Source organism: Heptranchias perlo, chromosome 6, assembly GCF_035084215.1.
Source record: "Heptranchias perlo isolate sHepPer1 chromosome 6, sHepPer1.hap1, whole genome shotgun sequence".
NCBI classification, from domain to species: domain Eukaryota; kingdom Metazoa; phylum Chordata; class Chondrichthyes; order Hexanchiformes; family Hexanchidae; genus Heptranchias; species Heptranchias perlo.
The window spans coordinates 30125278-30146982 of record NC_090330.1 but is presented as its reverse complement, the minus strand read 5'-3'; the positions used below and the strand labels follow the sequence as shown (position 1 = coordinate 30146982).

The 21705-nt window shown below is 43.2% G+C and overlaps 1 protein-coding gene across 4 annotated transcripts in view; it reads left to right on the top strand.

Annotated features, from left to right (window-relative positions):
- wasf3b (WASP family member 3b) overlaps positions 1-21705 on the top strand; it is a 96149-nt gene that overhangs the window by 23727 nt on the left and 50717 nt on the right. For 2 of the 4 annotated variants that reach the window (XM_067986015.1, XM_067986018.1), the window contains exons 2-3: positions 12269-12345; positions 12679-12840. In XM_067986015.1, coding sequence (XP_067842116.1) covers positions 12708-12840 — 133 coding nt within the window. In that variant the 5' untranslated portion in view covers positions 12269-12345; positions 12679-12707. Of the gene's footprint in view, positions 1-9257; positions 9350-12268; positions 12346-12678; positions 12841-21705 lie in introns of those variants that run through there. The other 2 variants (XM_067986017.1, XM_067986016.1) reach the window with 2 other exon arrangements.

The following is a 21705-nucleotide window of genomic DNA, read 5'->3' as shown; positions in this document are numbered from 1 at the left end:
ATTCGACAAGGTGCCACATAAAAGATTATTACTTAAGATAAAAAATCACGGGATTGGGGGTAATATTCTGGCATGGGTGGAGGATTGGTTATCGAACAGGAAGCAGAGAGTTGGGATAAATGGTTCATTTTCGGACTGGCAACCAGTAACCAGTGGTGTTCCACAGGGGTCGGTGCTGGGTCCCCAACTCTTTACAATCTATATTAACGATTTGGAGGAGGGGACCGAGTGCAACATATCAAAATTTGCAGATGATACAAAGATGGGAGGGAAAGTAGAGAGTGAGGAGGACATAAAAAACCTGCAAGGGGATATAGACAGGCTGGGTGAGTGGGCGGAGATTTGGCAGATGCAATATAATATTGGAAAATGTGAGGTTATGCACTTTGGCAGGAAAAATCAGAGAGCAAGTTATTTTCTTAATGGCGAGAGACTGGAAAGTACTGCAGTACAAAGGGATCTGGGGGTCCTAGTGCAAGAAAATCAAAAAGTTGGTATGCAGGTGCAGCAGGTGATCAAGAAAGCCAACGGAATGTTGGCTTTTATTGCTAGGGGGATAGAATATAAAAACAAGGAGGTATTGCTGCAGTTATATAAGGTATTGGTGAGACCGCACCTGGAATACTGCATACAGTTTTGGTCTCCATACTTAAGAAAAGACATACTTGCTCTCGAGGCAGTACAAAGAAGGTTCACTCGGTTAATCCCGGGGATGAGGGGGCGGACATATGAGGAGAGGTTGAGTAGATTGGGACTCTACTCATTGGAGTTCAGAAGAATGAGAGGCGATCTTATTGAAACATATAAGATTGTGAAGGGTCTTGATCGGGTGGATGCAGTAAGGATGTTCCCAAAGATGGGTGAAACTAGAACTAGGGGGCATAATCTTAGAATAAGGGGCTGCTCTTTCAAAACTGAGATGAGGAGAAACTTCTTCACTCAGAGGGTGGTAGGTCTGTGGAATTTGCTGCCCCAGGAAGCTGTGGAAGCTACATCATTAGATAAATTTAAAACAGAAATAGACAGTTTCCTAGAAGTAAAGGGAATTAGGGGTTATGGGGAGCGGGCAGAAAATTGGACATGAAGCTGAGTTCGGATCGGTCAATGCCCTGTGGGTGGCGGAGAGGGCCCAGGGGCTATGTGGCCGGGTCCTGCTCCGACTTCTTGTGTTCTTTAGATTTGTGGTTGGGATCAGATCAGCCATGATCTTATTGAATGGCGGAGCAGGCTCGAGGGGCCGATTGGCCTACTCCTGCTCCAATTTCTTATGTTCTTATGTTCTTATGTTCTTATTGGAAGGTGTGATACGTTTCATATTTCAGCAGAAAATTATTTGGATTACATTCTTACTCCGGTTCTTTTGCATCATTACAGTATTGTACAGCATACACAATAATATGAATTCAGTTTACATTATTCTCTTGGGTTGAATTCACTTATGATCATGAACTTTAAATGATAGTCAATGTATTTAAGTTAGCTAATTTTGTTGCTGTTGAGAATATAGTAAAGTGCTGCTAATGTTTATTTCACACTCAGACATTTTAGCTATAAAAGATCAAACTATTTGCCATTTAAAGATAGTAAGAGAGCACTCCTCTGTCATGACACGAGTGCTAATGGAACAGTAGGATGTAAGTTAGTTTCTATGATTCTGTATGTGATGAATTGCAGGAGACTGTTAATGCATAATGTAATGTTTGTGGATAATACATTTGGTCAGGTGATGAGATTAAGGGAGATAACGTTCATTAGAATGCTTATTAGAACAGGAAACATGACGTGTTCACAATAAATGGGCCCTACTTTCCGTGGGTTTATGGGATTGGAATTGAATACAATATTAACCCATTTACAAAAGGTAGTCTCCATTACTCAAGCTGGTCATCAAAAAACCTCACTGGTAAAAGTTGAGGATACTAGCAGAAATAAATTCTATGGCAACTTGTGAATTTCTTAGAAAATTGCTGTGGTGTATCATCAGTTGTTTCCCCTTACAGGGAGGAACGCACAAATAATATAGGGAAGGAATGGCCCACCCTAAACTAATTTTAAAAAACCCAAAAATGATAGATAACATTAAAACAGTAAAATCAGGTCAAATAATGTTAAACAAGCCATGCTGTGCCTATTCAGCGTCTTTCTGTAGCCATTCTCTCAGATACAGCAATGCTGGTCATTCCTGTAAGTGGTCTGGGTATCTTATATTAATAGATGTACCTGTACTGCCCTAGGGGTGTAATAACAGTGTCAGCTTATGATCTGAAGTGGATATTAGTGTCTTTTGCATATGTACTCCTTCAATCTTTCCGAAGGCAGACTGAGAAAATACTTGGTAAGATGAGGCTGGGTACAAATCCTTAAGTTGCTTTATTTCACAGTGAGAGCACATACAGAGCAACAGTTAGGGTCCACCTGTCAAATGGACCTTTGTAGCTGCCACAGGCTGACAGCTGCAACACCTCCATTTGAACTGGGAGTGTTTCCCCCAGTATGGGAAACAGTCCCAGTTGTCTATAAAATCCCACCCCTCCTCACATATTCACTTAATCAGGTCTGTTAATGACCTTAAATACCTCAGTAAATACTTTTAAGTGGCATCCCACTGGCTTTAATTGCCTGCGGGATTCCCACCTGTGGGAGCTGCGCGCGCACGCCGGTGCGTCTGTGGGGAACCTGGAAGTGGGCGGGTTGGAGCCGGGCTCCCGACCCGCTCCGGGATTCCCCGATTTTCGGAGCCCCCCCTGCCAGGAACGCACCCGATGGCGGGTGCTAAAATGAAGTCCATTGTCTCAGAGCTTTTTAAAAAAAACTTGTGTTAATACACATGCTTTAAAATACATTTGAAAGTGACTTTCTGTGGAAAAATAGTCGTAAAATCTTTGCCATCCTGGGAGGCATGCATTGAACCAGCAGGCATTGCATTTTAGTCTGTTATCAAAGGAAAAAGAAAGAACAATTTATGTGGGATGACTGATTAGACACAACATTTTCAGTTAATATATGTTGTTATCAACAAAGCAAGTTATTCTAAACCTGTATCGTTTAGCTAGTGAAAACATATTTGGCATACTATGCAATTTGGACACCATACCTTCTAAAAAGAGCGTTTATAAATTTAGATGGTTTTGAGAAGAGTGACAAAGATAATTCTGGGACTTAGGACTCAAAATTATGAGCAGACACTTGAAGAACTGAAATTGTTTTAATTGGAGAAAAGATGACTAAAGGCGACACAATCTGGGTCTTCAAAAAGCTGAGACGTAGATGATGAGTTGAGCAGAACTTTTTGACTTGAACTGTAAACATAGAACTTGTGGACAGGGGTTCAAAATTACTAAGCCTCAAGCAAAATTTGTGATTAGAATAAATTATGGTTCTCACAGAATATGTGAGATTAGCTTTGGAATCAGTGGGACCAGTTCTGGATTGCCCTGGTAGAGCAGACACGGATAGGATAGGCTGAATGGCCTTCTGTGCTATGAACTTCTATGGAACTATGAATAGACCCCCACCAAAAGCAGTCGATGTTATGTTGATTAACTCCTTTAAAATATCTAGTTAAATAGCTGGCTGAGATTGCAGTGGAAGGTTATTAGGTTAGCTATGGGCATAAGTTATAATGGCTCCTGTGCTGCTGGAGTGAAGATTGGGAGAGGAGGAGGCAGATGTTGTTTGTGCAAGGCAATTGACCAGGATTAAATAGTGAAGATATGTGATGGATTGATATTCCTGAGTTTTGTTTGATCACCTTTATGGATCAGGTCAGAAGTATTTATGCAGAAGTTTTCCTCCGGAGCATGGGGAAATAAGGTAGATGGCATATGGTGTGTGGAAGGACTGCGGTTGGTGGATCAAATGAATTTCTTCTGTGTTTTCTTAAGTTCCATGAGTTCCGCCTATTAGCCATGAGAGAAGGCCTCAAGCAAGGCAAGGGGGAAAAAAATCCAATAAATGAGTCAACCACTCTTGTGTAGCTGATTCAGAGAGACTTGAAGATAAGTAATCTGTTTGTCCTCTCATTGGCAAACTGAGAACATAGAAGAAAAGTAATGTGCAAATGTGGGAAGTGAGAAATAAAAAGAGAGATATATCTTTTCAGTCTGATTTATTAATGTTAACACTAGTTCACCAGCAAAGGCCAATAAATGTAGCGATTGATCATGATAGCGGTGGTATGTTTTAAGTTATGATCTGCTGTATGGAAATCACTGTTTCAAAACACTTGTCAAAAGTGATTAAATGTTCCAGGACATTCTAATCTTTGCAATTTTTTGAAGTGCTACATTAGATATAAAGCTTGATGACAAACATGCAGATTTTACAACAACAACTTGCATTCATATAGCACCTTTAACGTAGTAAAAGGTCCCAAAGTGCTTTACTGGAGCGTTATCAGACAAAATTTGACACCGTGCCACATGAGATATTAGGACAGGTGACAAAAAGATTGGTCAAAGAGGTAGGTTTTAAGGAGCGTCTTAAAGGAAGAGAGAGAGGTGGAGAGGTTTAGGGAGGGAATTCCAGTGCTTGGGACCTAGATAGCTGAAGGCACAGCTGCCAATGGTGGGGCGAAGGAAATTGGGGATGCACAAGAGGCCAGAATTGGAGGAATGCAGAGTTTTCTGATGGTTATAGGGTTGGAGGAGGTTACAGAGATAGGGAGGGGGCGACCATGGAGGGATTTGAACACAAGAATGTGAATTTTAAATTAGAGGCATTCCTGGACCGGGAGCCAATGCAGATCAGTGAGCACAGCGGTGATGGGAGAACGGGATCTGATGCGAGTTAGGATACGGGCAGCAGAGCTTTGGATGAGCTCAAGTTAACGGAGAGTGGAAGATGGGAGGCCGGCCAGGAAAGCATTGGAATAGTCAAGTCTAGAGGTAACAAAGACATGGATGAGAGTGTCAGCAACAGATGGAGTGAGATGGGCAGGGACAGGCGATATTATGGAGGTGGAAGAAGGCGTTCTTGGTGATATTTTTCCCTTCCATTCTTTGCAATTTTTCTCTTTTTCCTTTCATAATGTTGTTTACTCCTTGCTGCAGTATGGTTCATTTTGAAATGTTGTGGAAAAAATTGATCCAAAGACAATTTGAATTGAACTAGATTCAGTGTTGCCTGATAAATATCACGTTTTTTATGAAATGACCATTTATTTTTCGTATTTATCTTCCAAAGGTCAGAATACTATGTCTTTAGAAACTTCTCAGATTTCAACACATTTTACTAATGTCTACTGTTTGTGTGATTCAATATTCATGGATTAAATTTTAAACCCACAAATGGGTGGGTTGGGGGTGGGTGGGAAGGTAAAAATTGTAAAACCTGACCCCAACTTGTCCTCTTCCGGTTTTAACGGGGGCAGGCGACCAACCTGCCCTTAAGAGGCAGGTCGGTCAGTGAAAGCATTTAAGGAGGCTGCGGGCCTCCATTTCGACAGGTTCTTGATTTTTAACTCCTGTGGGCTGGGATTCCTGCGCCTTCTACTTCGCGCCACGTAAGAGAAGGCAAGAAGGCCCGGCTCAGCAGGTAAGTGCCTTTATTGCACAGCTTGTGGACCCAGAGGAGCAGAAGTACTTCCCCCAGCCCCAATAAACCTACCTGCAACGATCCCACACACGCGATCGACCGACCCTACCTCCTGATCTCTCGTGCCACCACCGCCCCCCCCCCCCCAATCTCCGACCGCCACCCCCCCCCCCCGATCTCCGGCTGAGGCATGACCTCACCCCGATGACCTGGACCACCCCATGCCCCGCCCTCCCCAATCTAAGACTTACATGCTGGCATCCGCTTCCTGGCTTCCTCCACCCCCCATCCCGACTGACGGCCAGCCTGTCAATCTGGCTGGCCTCTCAGGCAGGAAAGCAAAAAAAAAATTAAAAGACTCCCTTAGGTCAAAATCGTAAGGACGTGCGGGAAACCCATACTTCCGTGTTACTCATCAGGAATTCTCCGCCCACCCCCCACCTCGCTGCCCTCTTCCCGATTCTGGATAAAAATTTACCCCCCCAATCTCTAACGGAAGAACTACCCATCAGAATCTAGTGTTGAACTTTCTTGCATTGTTTGCAACATGATAGGGTCACAATGACATGGAGAATACTGCATGTTGAAGGAAACATGCTATGACCTTCATATTACTCAGCCGTAAACAAGAACTTTTGACCCCCTTAAAGAAGAAGTGAATCTCAATGGTGAACTTTAGGTGAGTGCAAAACCAAATTGACATCCTAAAAAGGTCTAAATTTAGTAATTCTGAGTTTATGCATGTGCAGTTGTTTGAAAAATGGACAGCTGCATTTTTGGTCTGTTGAGACAATCTGCCTTCAGCCTTTTTTTTTATTCGTTCACGGGATGTGGGCATCGCTGGCGAGGCCAGCATTTATTGCCCATCCCTAATTGCCCTCGAGAAGGTGGTGGTGAGCCGCCTTCTTGAACCGCTGCAGTCCGTGTGGTGATGGTTCTCCCACAGTGCTGTTAGGAAGGGAGTTCCAGGATTTTGACCCAGCGACAATGAAGGAACGGCGATATATTTCCAAGTCGGGATGGTGTGTGACTTGGAGGGAAACGTGCAGGTGGTGTTGTTCCCATGTGCCTGCTGCTCTTGTCCTTCTAGGTGGTAGAGGTCGCGGGTTTGGGAAGTGCTGTCGAAGAAGCCTTGGCGAGTTGCTGCAGTGCATCCTGTGGATGGTACACACTGCAGCCACAGTGCGCCGGTGGTGAAGGGAGTGAATGTTTAGTGTGGTGGATGGGGTGCCAATCAAGCGGGCTGCTTTATCTTGGATGGTGTCGAGCTTCTTGAGTGTTGTTGGAGCTGCACTCATCCAAGCAAGTGGAGAGTATTCCATCACACTCCTGACTTGTGCCTTGTAGATGGTGGAAAGGCTTTGGGGAGTCAGGAGGTGAGTCACTCGCCGCAGAATACCCAGCCTCTGACCTACTCTCGTAGCCACAGTATTTATGTGGCTGGTCCAGTTAAGTTTCTGGTCAATGGTGACCCCCAGGATGTTGATGGTGGGGGATTCGGTGATGGTAATGCCGTTGAATGTCAGGGGGAGGTGGTTAGACTCTCTCTTGTTGGAGATGGTCATTGCCTGGCACTTATCTGGCGCGAATGTTACTTGCCACTTACGAGCCCAAGCCTGGATGTTGTCCAGGTCTTGCTGCATGCGGGCTCGGACTGCTTCATTATTTGAGGGGTTGCGAATGGAACTGAACACTGTGCAGTCATCAGCGAACATCCCCATTTCTGACCTTATGATGGAGGGAAGGTCATTGATGAAGCAGCTGAAGATGGTTGGGCCTAGGACACTGCCGTGAGGAACTCCTGCAGCAATGTCCTGGGGCTGAGATGATTGGCCTCCAACAACCACTACCATCTTCCTTTGTGCTAGGTATGACTCCAGCCACTGGAGAGTTTTCCCCCTGATTCCCATTGACTTCAATTTTACGAGGGCTCCTTGGTGCCACACTCGGTCAAATGCTGCCTTGATGTCAAGGGCAGTCACTCTCACCTCACCTCTGGAATTCAGCTCTTTTGTCCATGTTTAGACCAACGCTGTAATGAGGTCTGGAGCCGAGTGGTCCTGGCGGAACCCAAACTGAGCATCGGTGAGCAGGTTATTGGTGAGTAAGTGCCGCTTGATAGCACTGTCGATGACACCTTCCATCACTTTGCTGATGATTGAGAGTAGACTGATGGGGCGGTAATTGGCCGGATTGGATTTGTCCAGCTTTTTGTGGACAGGACATACCCGGGCAATTTTCCACATTGTCGGGTAGATGCCAGTGTTGTAGCTGTACTGGAACAGCTTGGCTAGAGGCGCAGCTAGTTCTGGAGCACAAGTCTTCAGCACTACAGCCGGGATGTTGTTGGGGCTCATAGCCTTTGTTGTATCCAGTGCACTCAGCCGTTTCTTGATATCACGTGGAGTGAATCGAATTGGCCGAAGACTGGCTTCTGTGATGGTGGGGATATCGGGAGGAGGCCGAGATGGATCATCCACTCGGCACTTCTGGCTGAAGATGGTTGCAAACGCTTCAGCCTTGTCTTTTGCTGGACTCCGCCATCATTGAGGATGGGGATGTTTGCAGAGCCTCCTCCTCCCGTTAGTTGTTTAATTGTCCACCACCATTCACGACTGGATGTGGCAGGACTGCAGAGCTTTGATCTGATCCGTTGGTTGTGGAATCGCTTAGCTCTGTCTATAGCATGTTGCTTCCGCTGTTTAGCATGCATGTAGTCCTGAGTTGTAGCTTCACCAGGTTGGCACCTCATTTTTAGGTACGCCCGGTGCTGCTCCTGGCATGCTCTTCTACACTCCTCATTGAACCAGGGTTGATCCCCTGGCTTGTTGGTAATGGTAGAGTGAGGAATATGCCTCTAAAAAGGTTGACTGGCAGAGGTGGCAGTATTTGTTGCTGATGGTGCTTTTGCCTCTGAAAGAGTCCAGGGAAACCACTACTTAAGATGATACTCTGCTTCTCTGGAGGCCATAAAAGTGTTAAGTAAAATGAGTTTCCACAGTCTCAATCGAGTTGCTCGTGGACATGTGACAATAGTGCAAAACTGCCTGTAGTATGGTGCCGATTTTTACTGGTCAGGAACGCTTTCAACTTTGTATTGGTATGAAAGTGGAATTGATCTCTTATAAATGGATTGTTTTTCACCAAATGGTAGACATACTTGCCAATCAAAAATTGGCTTCAGAGTACTTAAATACTAGCTTTATGTAGGTATAAGCTGCAGTTATACATGTTTGGGTGACATGGAAGCTGGTGAAGGAAGATAAGAGATTATACTGGTGTTTTCTGTGGTTGGGGTTATAGCACCTCATGTCATATTTGACCTTGAGTGCTTTATTATGATTTCGTAGAGGAAGTGGAAAATGTGCCATTCCCCAGCACTGATATCCCTCACCTTGAGCTCAAAAATTGCTTGCAGCTGTGGACTGATTTTGAATCTTGTCAGCTATTCATCTCTTGGTTAGTAATTGTAGTTAAGACACAGAAATCATAAATTGATTGAGTTCTGGGTAAAAGCCAGACAGCAAATTATGCATTGCATTATACTATTGTTCACAAGGAAAAAAGCTTATCTTTTGACAAGGGTGGTCCTTTGGCAACTGTAGACTGTCATGTGCACAGGACACATCAGCTATTTAAAGCATGAAACTTTACTTCCTTTATATTGAGGAAAGGAGCCATTTCTCATTATGCCGCTTTTCACATGGTAGCAATTGATTTGAAAAGGATCTAGAGTGCAAATTTAAGGATTATACCTTATTTACAGAATTTGTTTCTTTTTAAAATCGGCTTTAGAGAGATTCAAAGCATTTTGGTAAGTTCACTTATATGTAATACAAAATACCTGCATCTGGACTAACAGATATTCTGCAGTCATCTGTTTTAAGCCATTGTTTTAAAGAAGCAGTCCTATGGACATGGTCAAGATACATTTAAAATTTCTATCTCTGCCTGCTAAGGAAACCCTCTTTGGTGTGGTGGATACAGATTAAACTAAAATTAATGCTTCTGCACTATTCATCATGTCAAATCTTTGAGGACTAAAGCTCCAAATAAGAACCAATTCTATCTAATATTGTGCTAATATACGATACAAATTAGTTGTAAATGGCAGTACTTTTTAAGAGTTTTTTAACAAACTGATTATTTTTACAGTTGAAAATTCCAGCTGACTTCCTGTTATTGTGACCTGTTATCGTCAGTGCTCAATAGCAGATAAACACTTATCTACCATACATGTTCAGACGACCTGAAGTCTTGTTCTTTTTGCACAAATCAACTTCCCTGCTTTTCACAGATTTAAAGTTAAGAAAACAGAGATTGCTTTTTAGGGTGTAATAATTTCAAATTGTACAGTAAGTGTTATCGTGTAGGTACTGTATTTCCAACTCAGACATATGGGCTTCTAGAGCTACGTACAGATTAAGAATCAAGTAGTATAATAACTTCAACAATTTCTGAGAACAATTTGCCATGAATAGTATAAACATTAGATATGAGCTTGTTTATAGTCTCCACTGAGTTTACTCTAATGCAGGGATGTCCAAACTAAATCACAATTGGCCACATGCAGCCCCTGAGCCCTGGCAATCCAACCCTCCAAGCACAGTGAACTGAGTCATATTTGTGTTTACATTTATTTGCTGTTTTGAACTTTGTGGGCCTGACAGTTTGGAAAGGGCTGTTTTTAGTAATGTTGCCTCAGTGGCAAATAAATCCTAAATCAGAACAGCAAGATTTGTTAGCATCAGCAAATACAAATATAAGGAAATTAATTGGAGCATTAATTTAAACTTTATGCTGACCCATGGCAAGTAGATTAATAGATAACGTACGCATGGTCAATGTGATCTCCTGGACTGGTTTCAATTGCCTGAGGGGGTCGGAGAGGAATTTTCCAGTATTTTACTTTCCCTTATTGGCCGTGGGATTTTTTCTGGGTTTTTTTTGCCTTTTCCAGGAGATTACTTGACTGCAGGGGTTGGGGGGTGGGGGGAGGTGGTGTAGGAAGTCATGATGCTACAGGCATCAAGAGCATGGGGCCGGCTTGATGGACCAGCTGGTCTTTTCCTGCCTGTCATTTTCGTATGTTCGTAATGTTGCAGAGCTGGAAGTAGGTGTTCCATATGATGGAAAGTATATGGGTTCAGAAGCTCAGCTTAGGGGTCTAATAGGACACAGATTGCAAACAGTCTGGTTCAACCTGAGACAGTGGCTAGGGAAGGCGATGGAATCAATGGCAAGAGTACGGAGTTTGTGGCAGGGACTGAAGACAATGGCTTCAGTTTTTAACTGGAGAAAATTGCTTTGCATCCAAGATTAGATGTTGGACAAGCGATCTGATGACATAGAGACAGTGGAGGGGTCGTCAAGAAGGGTGCTGGAGAGGTAGAGCTGGGTGTCATCAGTTTACATGTGGAAGTTGACCCCATGCTTGCGGACGATGTCACCAAGGGGAAGCATGTAAAACATCAAGAGAAGGTGCAGAATAAAAGCCATGTGATTGTCCACAGAGAGGAAGAGAAAAATCAGAGGGAGAGTCACCTTTGGTTGCTCTGTGCACTTTGATGTCATTGATAACTAATTAGCTTTGGCAAATTTTGGAAGTTTGCATGCTAGCCCTCTGAGCTGAGGAATGGCATGTGAAAATGCATAAATTATGTGTAAAACAATGGTGGGGTGCACCTTTTTTGATATATAAGTACCAGCCATGGCTCAGTTGGTAGCACTTTTGTCTGAGTCAGAAGGTTGTGGGTTCAAGTCCCACTCCAGAGACAGGAGCACAAAATCCAAGCTGATACTCCAAGGCAGTGCTGAGGGAGTACTGCACTGTCGGAGGTGTTGTCTTTTGGATGAGACGTTAAACCAAGGCCCCGTCTGCCCTCTCAGGTGGACATAAGAGATCCCGTGACACTTTTTCAAAAAAGAGTAGGGGAGTTATCCCCGGTGTCCTGGCCAACATTTATCCCGCAACCAATGCCACTAAAAAAAGAGATTATCTGGTCATTATCACATTGCTGTTTGTGGGAGCTTGCTGTGTGCGCATTGGCTACTGAGTTTCCTACATTACAACAGTGACGACGCTTCAAAAGTACTTCATTGATTGTAAAGTGCTTTGGGATGTCCTGAGGTCATGAAAGGCGCTATATAAATGCAAGTCTTTCTTTTTAGAGAATAAATGCATGATTGCTAGTGATAAATGAAGAAACTCGGTAAGATGTAGTTAGAATATGCAAAGATGAAGACTTGTCATTTATCACCACAAAAGTATCCACCACTTTTACTAGTAAAGTTGAACGTTGAAAAGTTAGTTTGATCAGTGCAAAGATCTTATATCAAAAATATTATTATAAATGTTAACTTGTACAAGTTATGAATGCTGGATGAGCTTTTTATCATTATGGCTTTAAATTTGCAGTTCTCCTTGTCACAACAACTTTCAAAAATCTTTAAAGTAGTGTATAATCTACCTCACAGTGCAGTGCCACGGTGGATACACTGCTATGTATATATAAAACAAAACTTGCATTTATACAGTGCCTTATTATCATATCTCTCAGAAACATGCCAAAGTACTTCAAAGCACTAATTGTGTTGAAATGCAGTGATGGTTGTTAATGTAGGACAATATGGTAGCCATTTCTATTTATAAGTTTATTCCTGGTTATTTAAGTATGCTGACTTCACAGCCTTATTTGTCAAACTGTTAATCAACAGATGTTTCAATTTCCAGGAAAACTTGTTTCAGTTGTCTGGAGGGTACCACTGGCTAGGTATGATCAGCCATTACAGTGAGAACAGGATTAGCAGGTCAGCATCTCTTTTTTTTTTCCATAATACTTTAATCTGACAGCCGTTTTGTTAAGCCAATAGAACATAGACTTGATGGTTGACAACAAAAGATTTGTTCCTTATTTTATGTGTTTGCTTTCATTTACAATATTAGAATCAGTGCAGTTCACATTCTCAATGTGTGAATTTCAATTTTATACGTATGCTGTAAACTTTAGCAGATTGTTTTGTCTCAAGGCATATCATTGGGCACAGTTAACATGTAGCTACAAAGTTTGGTAGCCAAATTAAATTAAATTGAAATAAATTTGATGCCTTGTCCTCTTGTTAAATATTGCATGTTGTTTTTAGCAGGTAGTTTTCTATCCTCACAAGAAAACATGCCATTAGTAAAGAGGAACATTGAACCCAGGCACCTCTGTCATGGTGCTTTGCCTGAAGGAATTAGCAATGAACTGGAATGTGTCACAAACAATACGCTAGCGGCCATCATTCGTCAGCTCAGCAGTCTCAGTAAGTGCAGAAGCCTCTTTTTGTTTTCTGAGTTTGTTGACTTTAGTCTTTTGGATTATTTTCATCATTTGGATCTAACAAAAGCTTGTTGTCTCAAAAAATATTTTTATGTAAACGTTCATACAAAATCCATTAAATCTCAATCTTATGATACAAATATTGATGTTAAAGAAAATATGTTTTTCTCATTTGATTGGCAAGTGTGACTAATATCTGTGGATAGACACTTTCTTGCTAACATAAGAGACCAAAATATGATCAAAATAACTGAAAATTTGTGGAGTTCAGAAGTTATGAGATAGATTTGACGTCTTGTGGTAAATGTGTTTGCCTTTAAGTTGTATTGACCATAAAATAAGGAGTTACAGATGAGTTGGGTAGGCAGAGTGTACAAATTCAGTATAACACCCAAAACAATTGTTTCTTGATATTTAACACATTTATACTCCTGTTTCACTTGAGTTGTCAGGCCATACTTCTGCTCAGTGTAGTAGAAAAGAAAATCATGTAAAAATTGAGATTTATTTGATTTTAAATTTTACTTTTAATTAATTGACAAACTGAAGTCAACATTATCTGTAGAGGTCAGCAAAGCTAAAAGTATATTATCTTCAGCCAGACCCTAAAATGGTTGATCAACCTACTTGTCACAACCATGCGCTGTTGTAATTTAGAGTTGCTGCTGATGGCTGTCTGGCTTAATCATACATACACATTAGTATTAAAGTTGTATTTATGACAAAAGAGAAACTACGAGTACAAGAATCTTGCAGTTCCCTATTATTTCCATATCCATGTCAAATTACAACTGGGAAAGATTAGGCACAACAGAAACCAGTATATTTTCTAAGATGCTTCCATTGGATTTTGCTCAGTAGAATAAAAGGGATTATCATTTTGAGCAAATGGTGACCACGTAGAAGTATTTTTTAAGAGGAAAACAATCTAGTTTTGTACTGTTTACTGTTCCACATAAGGGAGTGCCAAAACTCTGACATCTGAATTCTTGCAGTTGTCTTTCTAAATTTTGTTTTGTAAATGCTGTATGGTTAAGAGTGTCATGATAGATAACATACAGCATACACCTTGCATTGCAGATTTGCTTTATATATGGAATAGTTTGGTATGCAGTTGTGAGGCACATGGACAATCCTGCCAGTTTTGTGAAGAGAGGAAAGGGATTCAAACAGGCAGTTTTATGTGGATTATTTAACCTATTTTAAAACCATGCTCTAGTGGTGCACTTTGTATCTTTTTGCATTTGGTTGGTACTTGTGGAAAGGGTTCCACTTTATGTCGTTTTCCCTTTCCCATTCTGTACTGTTTACATCCTGAGTGAAAGAGGGTGCTAGTTTAGATTTTGTTGGAAAGTCTGGAAGAGAGAAGATGGTATGTAGCTAAAAGTGAGACAAACTCAACTATATTGACTTTTAGGAACAAAGTAATGCAATATATAAAATGGCATGGAAAGATGATACAAGATAGAGGAAATCTATTATCAGTATCACCATGGATTCAGTAATGATGGACTGCTTCTGTGATTTTTTTTTTAATTTGGAGAATTCATGGAATTTTTACTTGTACTTTTTATCACTAAATGAAATAAAGATATTCATACAAGGATAGTGAGTTATTTAGGTTAATAGTAGATATTTAATGCTTTAAGGAACTTTGTCAGTATTGCAGTAATCGGCAAGAAACTGCACTTTATGCACATCTGTATTTATGATGCATCTTCTATCCACAATTTTGCAACTTCATTAAATATGGTATGTGAAGAATAGCATCATAATTTCAAAAAAAGATGTTTTTCCAATGTTCACAAGCATAAGAATATAAAGCATGGAATGTGAAATAACTTTTGGTCCACTAAGTTCTTGCCTTCCACATACCATGTACAATCTGCTCTATTATGGACTCCTACTTTCATTATTTTAATTTATTATTACCTGCATTTAAAATATCAGTTTGGATGAACATACTCTCAAAATGTTTGTGGTATCCATCCCTTACAAGAAGCGACAGTCATTGAAATAATAGTGGTGCCCTATTAGTAAGTGAAGTCCTTGATGATCGTCTTAAGGATATAAGAAAAAGGAGCAGGAGTAGGCCATACAGCCCCTCGAGCCTGCTCCGCCATTCAATCAGATCATGGCTGATCTTCAACCTCAACTCCACTTTCCTGCCCGATCCCCATATCCCTTGATTCAAAAATCTATCTATCTCAGCCTTGAATATACTCAATGACTCAGCGTCCACAGCCCTCTGGAGTAGAGAATTCCAAAGATTCACATTCCTCTGATTGTAGAAATTTCTCCTTATCTCAGTCTTAAATGGCTGACCCATTTTCCTGCGACTATGCCCTCTAGTTCTAGACTAGCCAGGAGAAACAACCTCTACCCTGTCAAGCCCCCTCAGACTCTTATATGTTTCAATGAGATCACCTCTCATTCTTCTAAACTGCAAAGAGTACAGGCCCATTCTACCCAACCTCTCCTCATATGACAATCCTCTCACACAGGAATTAATCTAGTGAACCTCCGTTGCACCACCACTAAGGCAAGTATATCCTTCCTTAGATAAGGAGACCAAAACTGTACACAGTACTCCAGGTGAGGTCTCACCAAACCCTATACAATTGTAGTAAGACTTCCTTACTCTTGTACTCCAACCCCCATGCATTGAAGGCCAACGTGCCATTTGCTTTCCTAATTGCCTGCTGCACCTGCATGCTAACTTTTTGTGTTTCTTGTACCAGGACACCCAAGTCTCTCCGGACACCAACATTTAATAGTTTCCCACCATTTAAAAAATATTCTGTTTTTCTATTCTTCCTACAAAAGTGAATAACCTCACATTTCCCCACAATATACTCCATCTGCCACCTTCTTGCCCACTTGTCTATATGCCTTTGCAGACTCTTTGGGCACGATGTTACCAGGGCTGCGGGTTCGCGGCGGGGGGGGCTATTGGGTGCGTGGGTAACGCGCCCGGCGAAATCAGTCTGCCTCCCGCGCGATCGCAGCTTAATTGAATCCACTTACCTGGTCTTCCGGGTTCCCCACTGCTGATCTGCGCGTCGGGCGGACTGCGCGTGCGCAGTAAGCTCTGTCAGCTGGAGGAGCTGTATTTAAAGGGGCAGTCCTCCACTGACAGATGCTGCAACAAATAGCAAAAATTACAGCATGGAGCAGCCCAGGGGGAAGGCTGCTCCCAGTTTAATGATGGCTCACTCCAAGTATCATTAGATGGGGTGAGGGGGAGGACAGAGATCTGCCCCCCGGCGGGCGGGAGGAAGCGGCCTGCCTCTGCCACCAGGAAGGCCTGGCTCGAGGTGACAGAGGAGGTCACCAGCACCACCAACATATCGCCCACCTGCATACAGTGCAGGAGGCGCTCCAATGACCTAAGTAGGTCAGCCAAAGTGAGTACACTTACTCATTCCCCTACACTCCATCTGCCACATCACCGCCCCACCCCACACCTCCTTCTGCACTGCCAACACTACTCTATCACGTCACTCCTCACACCCACTCAAAGCTCATCCTCACCTTACCTGCACTTACTCACCTCGCCAGTACTCATCCCGCCACTACCACTCAACCCAATCCTCATACAATCTCATGGCTCTATCTCCTACTTACCCTCTCATGCATCTCTTTCACAGTCAGCCTCACTCAACCTGCCACTACCTGTGCTGCAGCCACAGGGCATGCATCACATATGTGCAGTAGGAAGCGTAAGACAAACGTGAGCATGAAGGGGATGCACAAGGGTGTTTGAGGGTTTGTCATGGTTTTTACTTATATTGAATTTCTGACCAACTCACATTACATATTATATTGGCACCACTACTGCCACGTCTTTGCGAATCTTGTCTGGTTTGTGCAATAATGCCCTTTCCTGAGGATCACAATGAAGACCCACAACTGATGACACCCATTGTGTCACTGCAGAGTGGGTGTAGGTGTATTTGCAGGGCTCTTTTGTGCAGACGACTGAGAGATGTCAGCGATGTCCCCGGTGGCACCCTGGAAAGATGCGGAGGAGAAGTTGTTGAGGGCAGTGGTGACTTTGACACGACAGGTAAGAAGATGGTGCTCAGGCTAACCGGGAGCAGCTCGGCATGAAGGAGGCTGCAGATGTGAACGACTACATGTCGTGTGACTCTGAGCCTCCGTGTGCACTGCTGCTCAGAGAGGTCCAGGAAGCTGAGCCTCGGTCTGTGGACCCTGTGGCGAGGGTAGTGCCCTCTGCGATGCATCTCTCTCTGTGGTTGCCCTTCCTCCTGCTGTGCAGGTAGATGTGTCACAGCACTCTGTTGTGGAGCTCCACGTGTCAGAGGTGGACGGCGAGGCTGGTGAGGCTGTTCGCCCTCCGAGGAGATCATGACTGCAGCTACAGCGGCCCCCATCCGGAAGATGTACATCTGAGGGGGTCCGCAAGGTAGTTACATGTCTCTGGACCCGGGGGTAAGTGTGCAAGTTGGTGAATTTTCTTGTCAGGAGGAGGGTGGTGGAGGCCAAACTTTGTCCCAAGTGACAGAGTGGCCTCCTGCAATGAGTGAGCGTCTCCCCTCCCCCCACCTGTCAAATGGACCTTTGCAGCTGCCACAGGCTGACAGCTGCAACACGTCCATTTCAACTGGGAGTGTTTTCCCCCAGTATGGGAAACAGTCCCAGTTGTCTATAAAATCCCACCCCTCCTCACATATTCCCTTAATCAGATCTGTTAGTGACCTGAAATACCTAAGTAAATACTGTCAAGTGGCACCCCGCTGGCTTTAATTGCCTGCGGGAGTCCCACATGCGGGGGCTGCGCGCGCACGTCGGCGCGTCTATGGGGAACCTGGAAGTGGGCGGGTTGGAGCCGGGCTCCCGACCCGCTCCGGGATTCCCTGATTTTCGGAGCCCCCACGCCAGGAACGCACCCGATAGCGGGTGCTAAAATGAAGCCCTTTTTGTCCTCCTCACTGCTTACTTCCACACCTAGCTTTGTACTGTCAGCAAACTTGGATACTTAGCTTTGGTATAACCAAAATAGTACATTTATCTACATTGAGAGGAGACACATTGCCTCCGGCTCCTCAAGATGTCATTGTTGTACCGATGGACAACCAACCACTTAGTTGATCCAGATCCTTTTAAGCGCTCAGTCTCTCTTAAATACATCACCCGGCTGTGTAGCTTGGTGTCATCAGCAAATTTTATAATTTAGAAGCATGCTTTTTCATATAATTTGTCAATAGCCTAAACAGCAGGGGATTTGGAATAGATTGGAATGTTGCCAGGCACTGACACCCTTTGACTCCCCACCAGAGCTTTTTCCATTTATCTTGATCATGAGCTTTCTTGCTAAGACAGTTTTTGGTTCACTTTGTTAATTTCATGATCTCCTATCTTCTGTATAAATCTCACATATGGAACCATCTGAAAATTCAAGTAGGTAAAATAAATGCCGGATTGTGCTCATCAATCAATTTAGTTATCTCCTTAAAAAAATTCAGCATATTTGTGGAGCATGGCCTGTTGCTTCAAAATTAATTCTGACTGTTGCTAGAGACTCTTACTGTTTTGTTGAACATACTGTAAAATGCCCTTCAGCATTTTCTCAACTATAGGCAATAGGCTTCATAGTTTATAATTTCCAGTCTAAAGTCACTCCTTTTTTGGATATCAGAATCACATTCCCTATTCTGCAGTCCTCAGGTGCAGCTCCTGTATTTATAAAACTCCTCTTTTAAAAAAAATATAACCATGCCCTTTTGTTCCATTTCTTTGCAGATTCCAGCAGTGCCATCTCATTCAGGTGTTCTGTATACATTTAGCTCCTTGAATATCTTCAGAACGCATGCTTTACTGCAGTGCTAGATTTCTGGTTCACCTACAATCTTCATTTGTTAAGACTGCAGTGAGGAATTTATTTAATTCATCTGCCATTTCTTGATCTTTTATACTATTTTGTACCTCACTTATCTCTCCACAGACCTACATGTTCTTTAAATGTCTCTTTACTATTTACCTAACTAGAATAGAATCGTAGAACGGTTAAAGCACAGAAGGAGGCCATTCGGCCCATCGAGCCCGAGCCAGCTCTCTGCAAGAGCAATCCAGCTAGTCCCACTCCCCTGCCCTTTCCCCGTAGTCCTGCAAATTTTTTCCCTTCAAGTACTTACCCAATTCCGTTTTGAAAGCCACGATTGAATCTGCCTTCACCACCCCTCCCAGGCAATGCATTCCAGATCATAATCTCTCACTGGTTAAAAAAGTTTTTCCTCATGTCACCTTTGGTTCTTTTGCCAATCATCTTAAATCTGCATCCTCTGGTTCTTGACCCTTCCGCCAATGGGAACAGTTTATCTACTGTCTAGACCCTTCATGATTTTGAACACCTCTATCAAATCTCCTCTCAACTTTCTCTGCTGTAAGGAGAACAACCCCAGCTTTTCCAGTCTATCCATGTAACTGAAGTCTTTCATCCCTGGGACCATTCTAGTAAATCTTTTCTGTATCCCCTCTAAGGCCTTCACATCCTTCCTAAAGTGCGGTGCCCAGAATTGGACACAAAACTCCAGTTGTGGCCGAACCAGTGTTTTATAAAGGTTCAACGTAACTTCCTTGTTTTTGTACTCCATGTCTTTGTTTATAAAGCCCAGGATCCCATACCTCCCATTCGTAAGGTGATCTGATACTGTTAAAATGTTGTGCATCAAAGTTAGGCTTTGAAGTAAAAACGATAATAACTTGCATTTCTATTACACTTTTGAACGTGCAGGAAGATTTCTCAAAGCACTTTAAGGAAGACAAAATAAAAGATGCGAAGCAAGAGGGGAAAAGATGTGAAGTATGGAGAAGATTAGGTTAGGGGACCACAAGCATTGTTGAAAGGAAAGATTTTGAGGAGGTTTTTGAAAGCAGCCGGAGGACAGGGAGCTCCGGTAGGCAGAAGTATGGTGGTGGGGACAGAGAGTGCCTGTGGAGATGTAAGGCAGGAGAAGACGGTGAAGTCTCAGAGGAACTTGAAAGCAAGGCCAAGAATTTTGAAGTTAACTCACTGGGGTCCTGGAAGCTAATGAAGCATCAAGAGGTAAGGTGATTTGAGTGTAGTTGAGGATATGGACTACATCATTTTGGATGAATTGATGGTTGTGGAGGGTTGAGGCATGCGGGTAAATTTTAACGTCGAGTCGGGAAGAGAGTGGGTGGGGGGGCTCTTCCAGAAGTATTTTGACATAAGGACATCTTTCCATTTTTTTGAGTAGGTTTCCCGCCCTACAGCTAGCCAGATTGACAGGGGCGGGAGGGGTCAGCCGACCGCATGTGTGGGATTGTGGCAGGTAAGCTTGTTGGGCCTGGAGGAAACACTCCTTCTCTTCCTGGCCCACAAGCAGTGCAATAAAGATGCATACCTGTTGATTTGGGCCTTTTGGCCTCCTCGTATGTAGCGTGAAGCAGAAGGCTCGGGAATCCCGGCCCCCTGGAGTTAAAAATAAAAATGCTGTTCAAATGGAGGCCTGCAAACTCCTTAAAAGATTTTACTGACCGACCCGCCTCATGACAGCGGGTTGGTCGCCCACCTCCGTTAAAACCAGAAATGGGCGGGTTGGAGGAGAGTTGGGGTCGGGTTTTACTTTTTTTTTTACAATTTTTCCCACCCGTTCTTGGCTTTTGGAAGGGTAGAAATGGGGTGGAAGCATGCAATGTTGCAGAGTTGAAAGAAAACGGTCTTGGTAATGGAGCAGATATAGGGAGAAAGCTGAGCTCAGGATCAGGCAATGCAGAAAGGTTTTTCACCTTCTGATAGCCTGAAGTAATAGCCAGGGTTTGATGGCATCAAGGCCCAAAGGCATGTAAGTGTTGGTGACAGCCAAAAAGAATGGCATTAGTTTTGCTTGGAAGAATTTTTGGTTCATTCAGATCAGGATGTTAGAAAATGCCACAACAGCTTTTGAATTGATGGTGAAGGCAGAGATATAAAGCTCAATGCCATCAGCATTCATATGGAAGCTGACCCTAAGTAAGTTGCATGATAGCTATTATCAGGCTCATTTGGCTGATGTTTTTGTTTACTCTATACTGATTGCACAGTTTAAAGCATAAAACTAGTAATGAAAAAGTCTCTAAATAGACTATCACTTCTTGTTTTTTAAATATAGTAGTTTCATGATTCAGTACTTGCTATCTACCTGAAAGGAACAGAAACCGTATGGGGATATTAATTTAAATTTATAAAACACACATGCAAAAGAATACTGTCCGCATAGCAGCAGTTCTGTGAGGGGTATTGGTGGCTTTTAAGGGAAACAATGGCTTTGGAGAGTTTTGAGTTGCCTGTATAACATGTGGCATGTAGTTTAACTTGGATACCTGGTGTGTGCCTAAGTCAACCAAATCATGGCAATGTGAGATTTAAACCACACAAAATAGATCCGGTGGTGGGGGGAAGGGGAAGGGGGTCAAGACCACTCCCTCCCGAATCATTTTGAGGTTGGTCAACGAGGCTTTGGAGAACTACCTCGCTCCCAGGAACTTCTTTCGCCTGTCTTCAGCCTTCAGGTTCAGCCTGCGTGTGCAGTTCTCTGTTTGGCCTTCAAACCAAGTATTCCCCAGTTCCCAGCTCAGCATCCTTCCTGCAGTGCTCCCCAGTGGCCCTTGGTCCCACAAGTACTCTTTGCTTTATCTGGCTCTTAGAAACGGAAGCAGAGCTATTTTGGGAGGAGAAAGAGGCTGAGGAGTGGAGCAGCTCACAGAGGGCAGTTTCTATAGGCTGAGCCTGCCAAATCTGGGACCGAGTCGGCCAAATCTAGAGTTCAACCCACCCCTCCCAATCCTTCGCTCTAGTTCTGCCTCTAAATACATAATATCA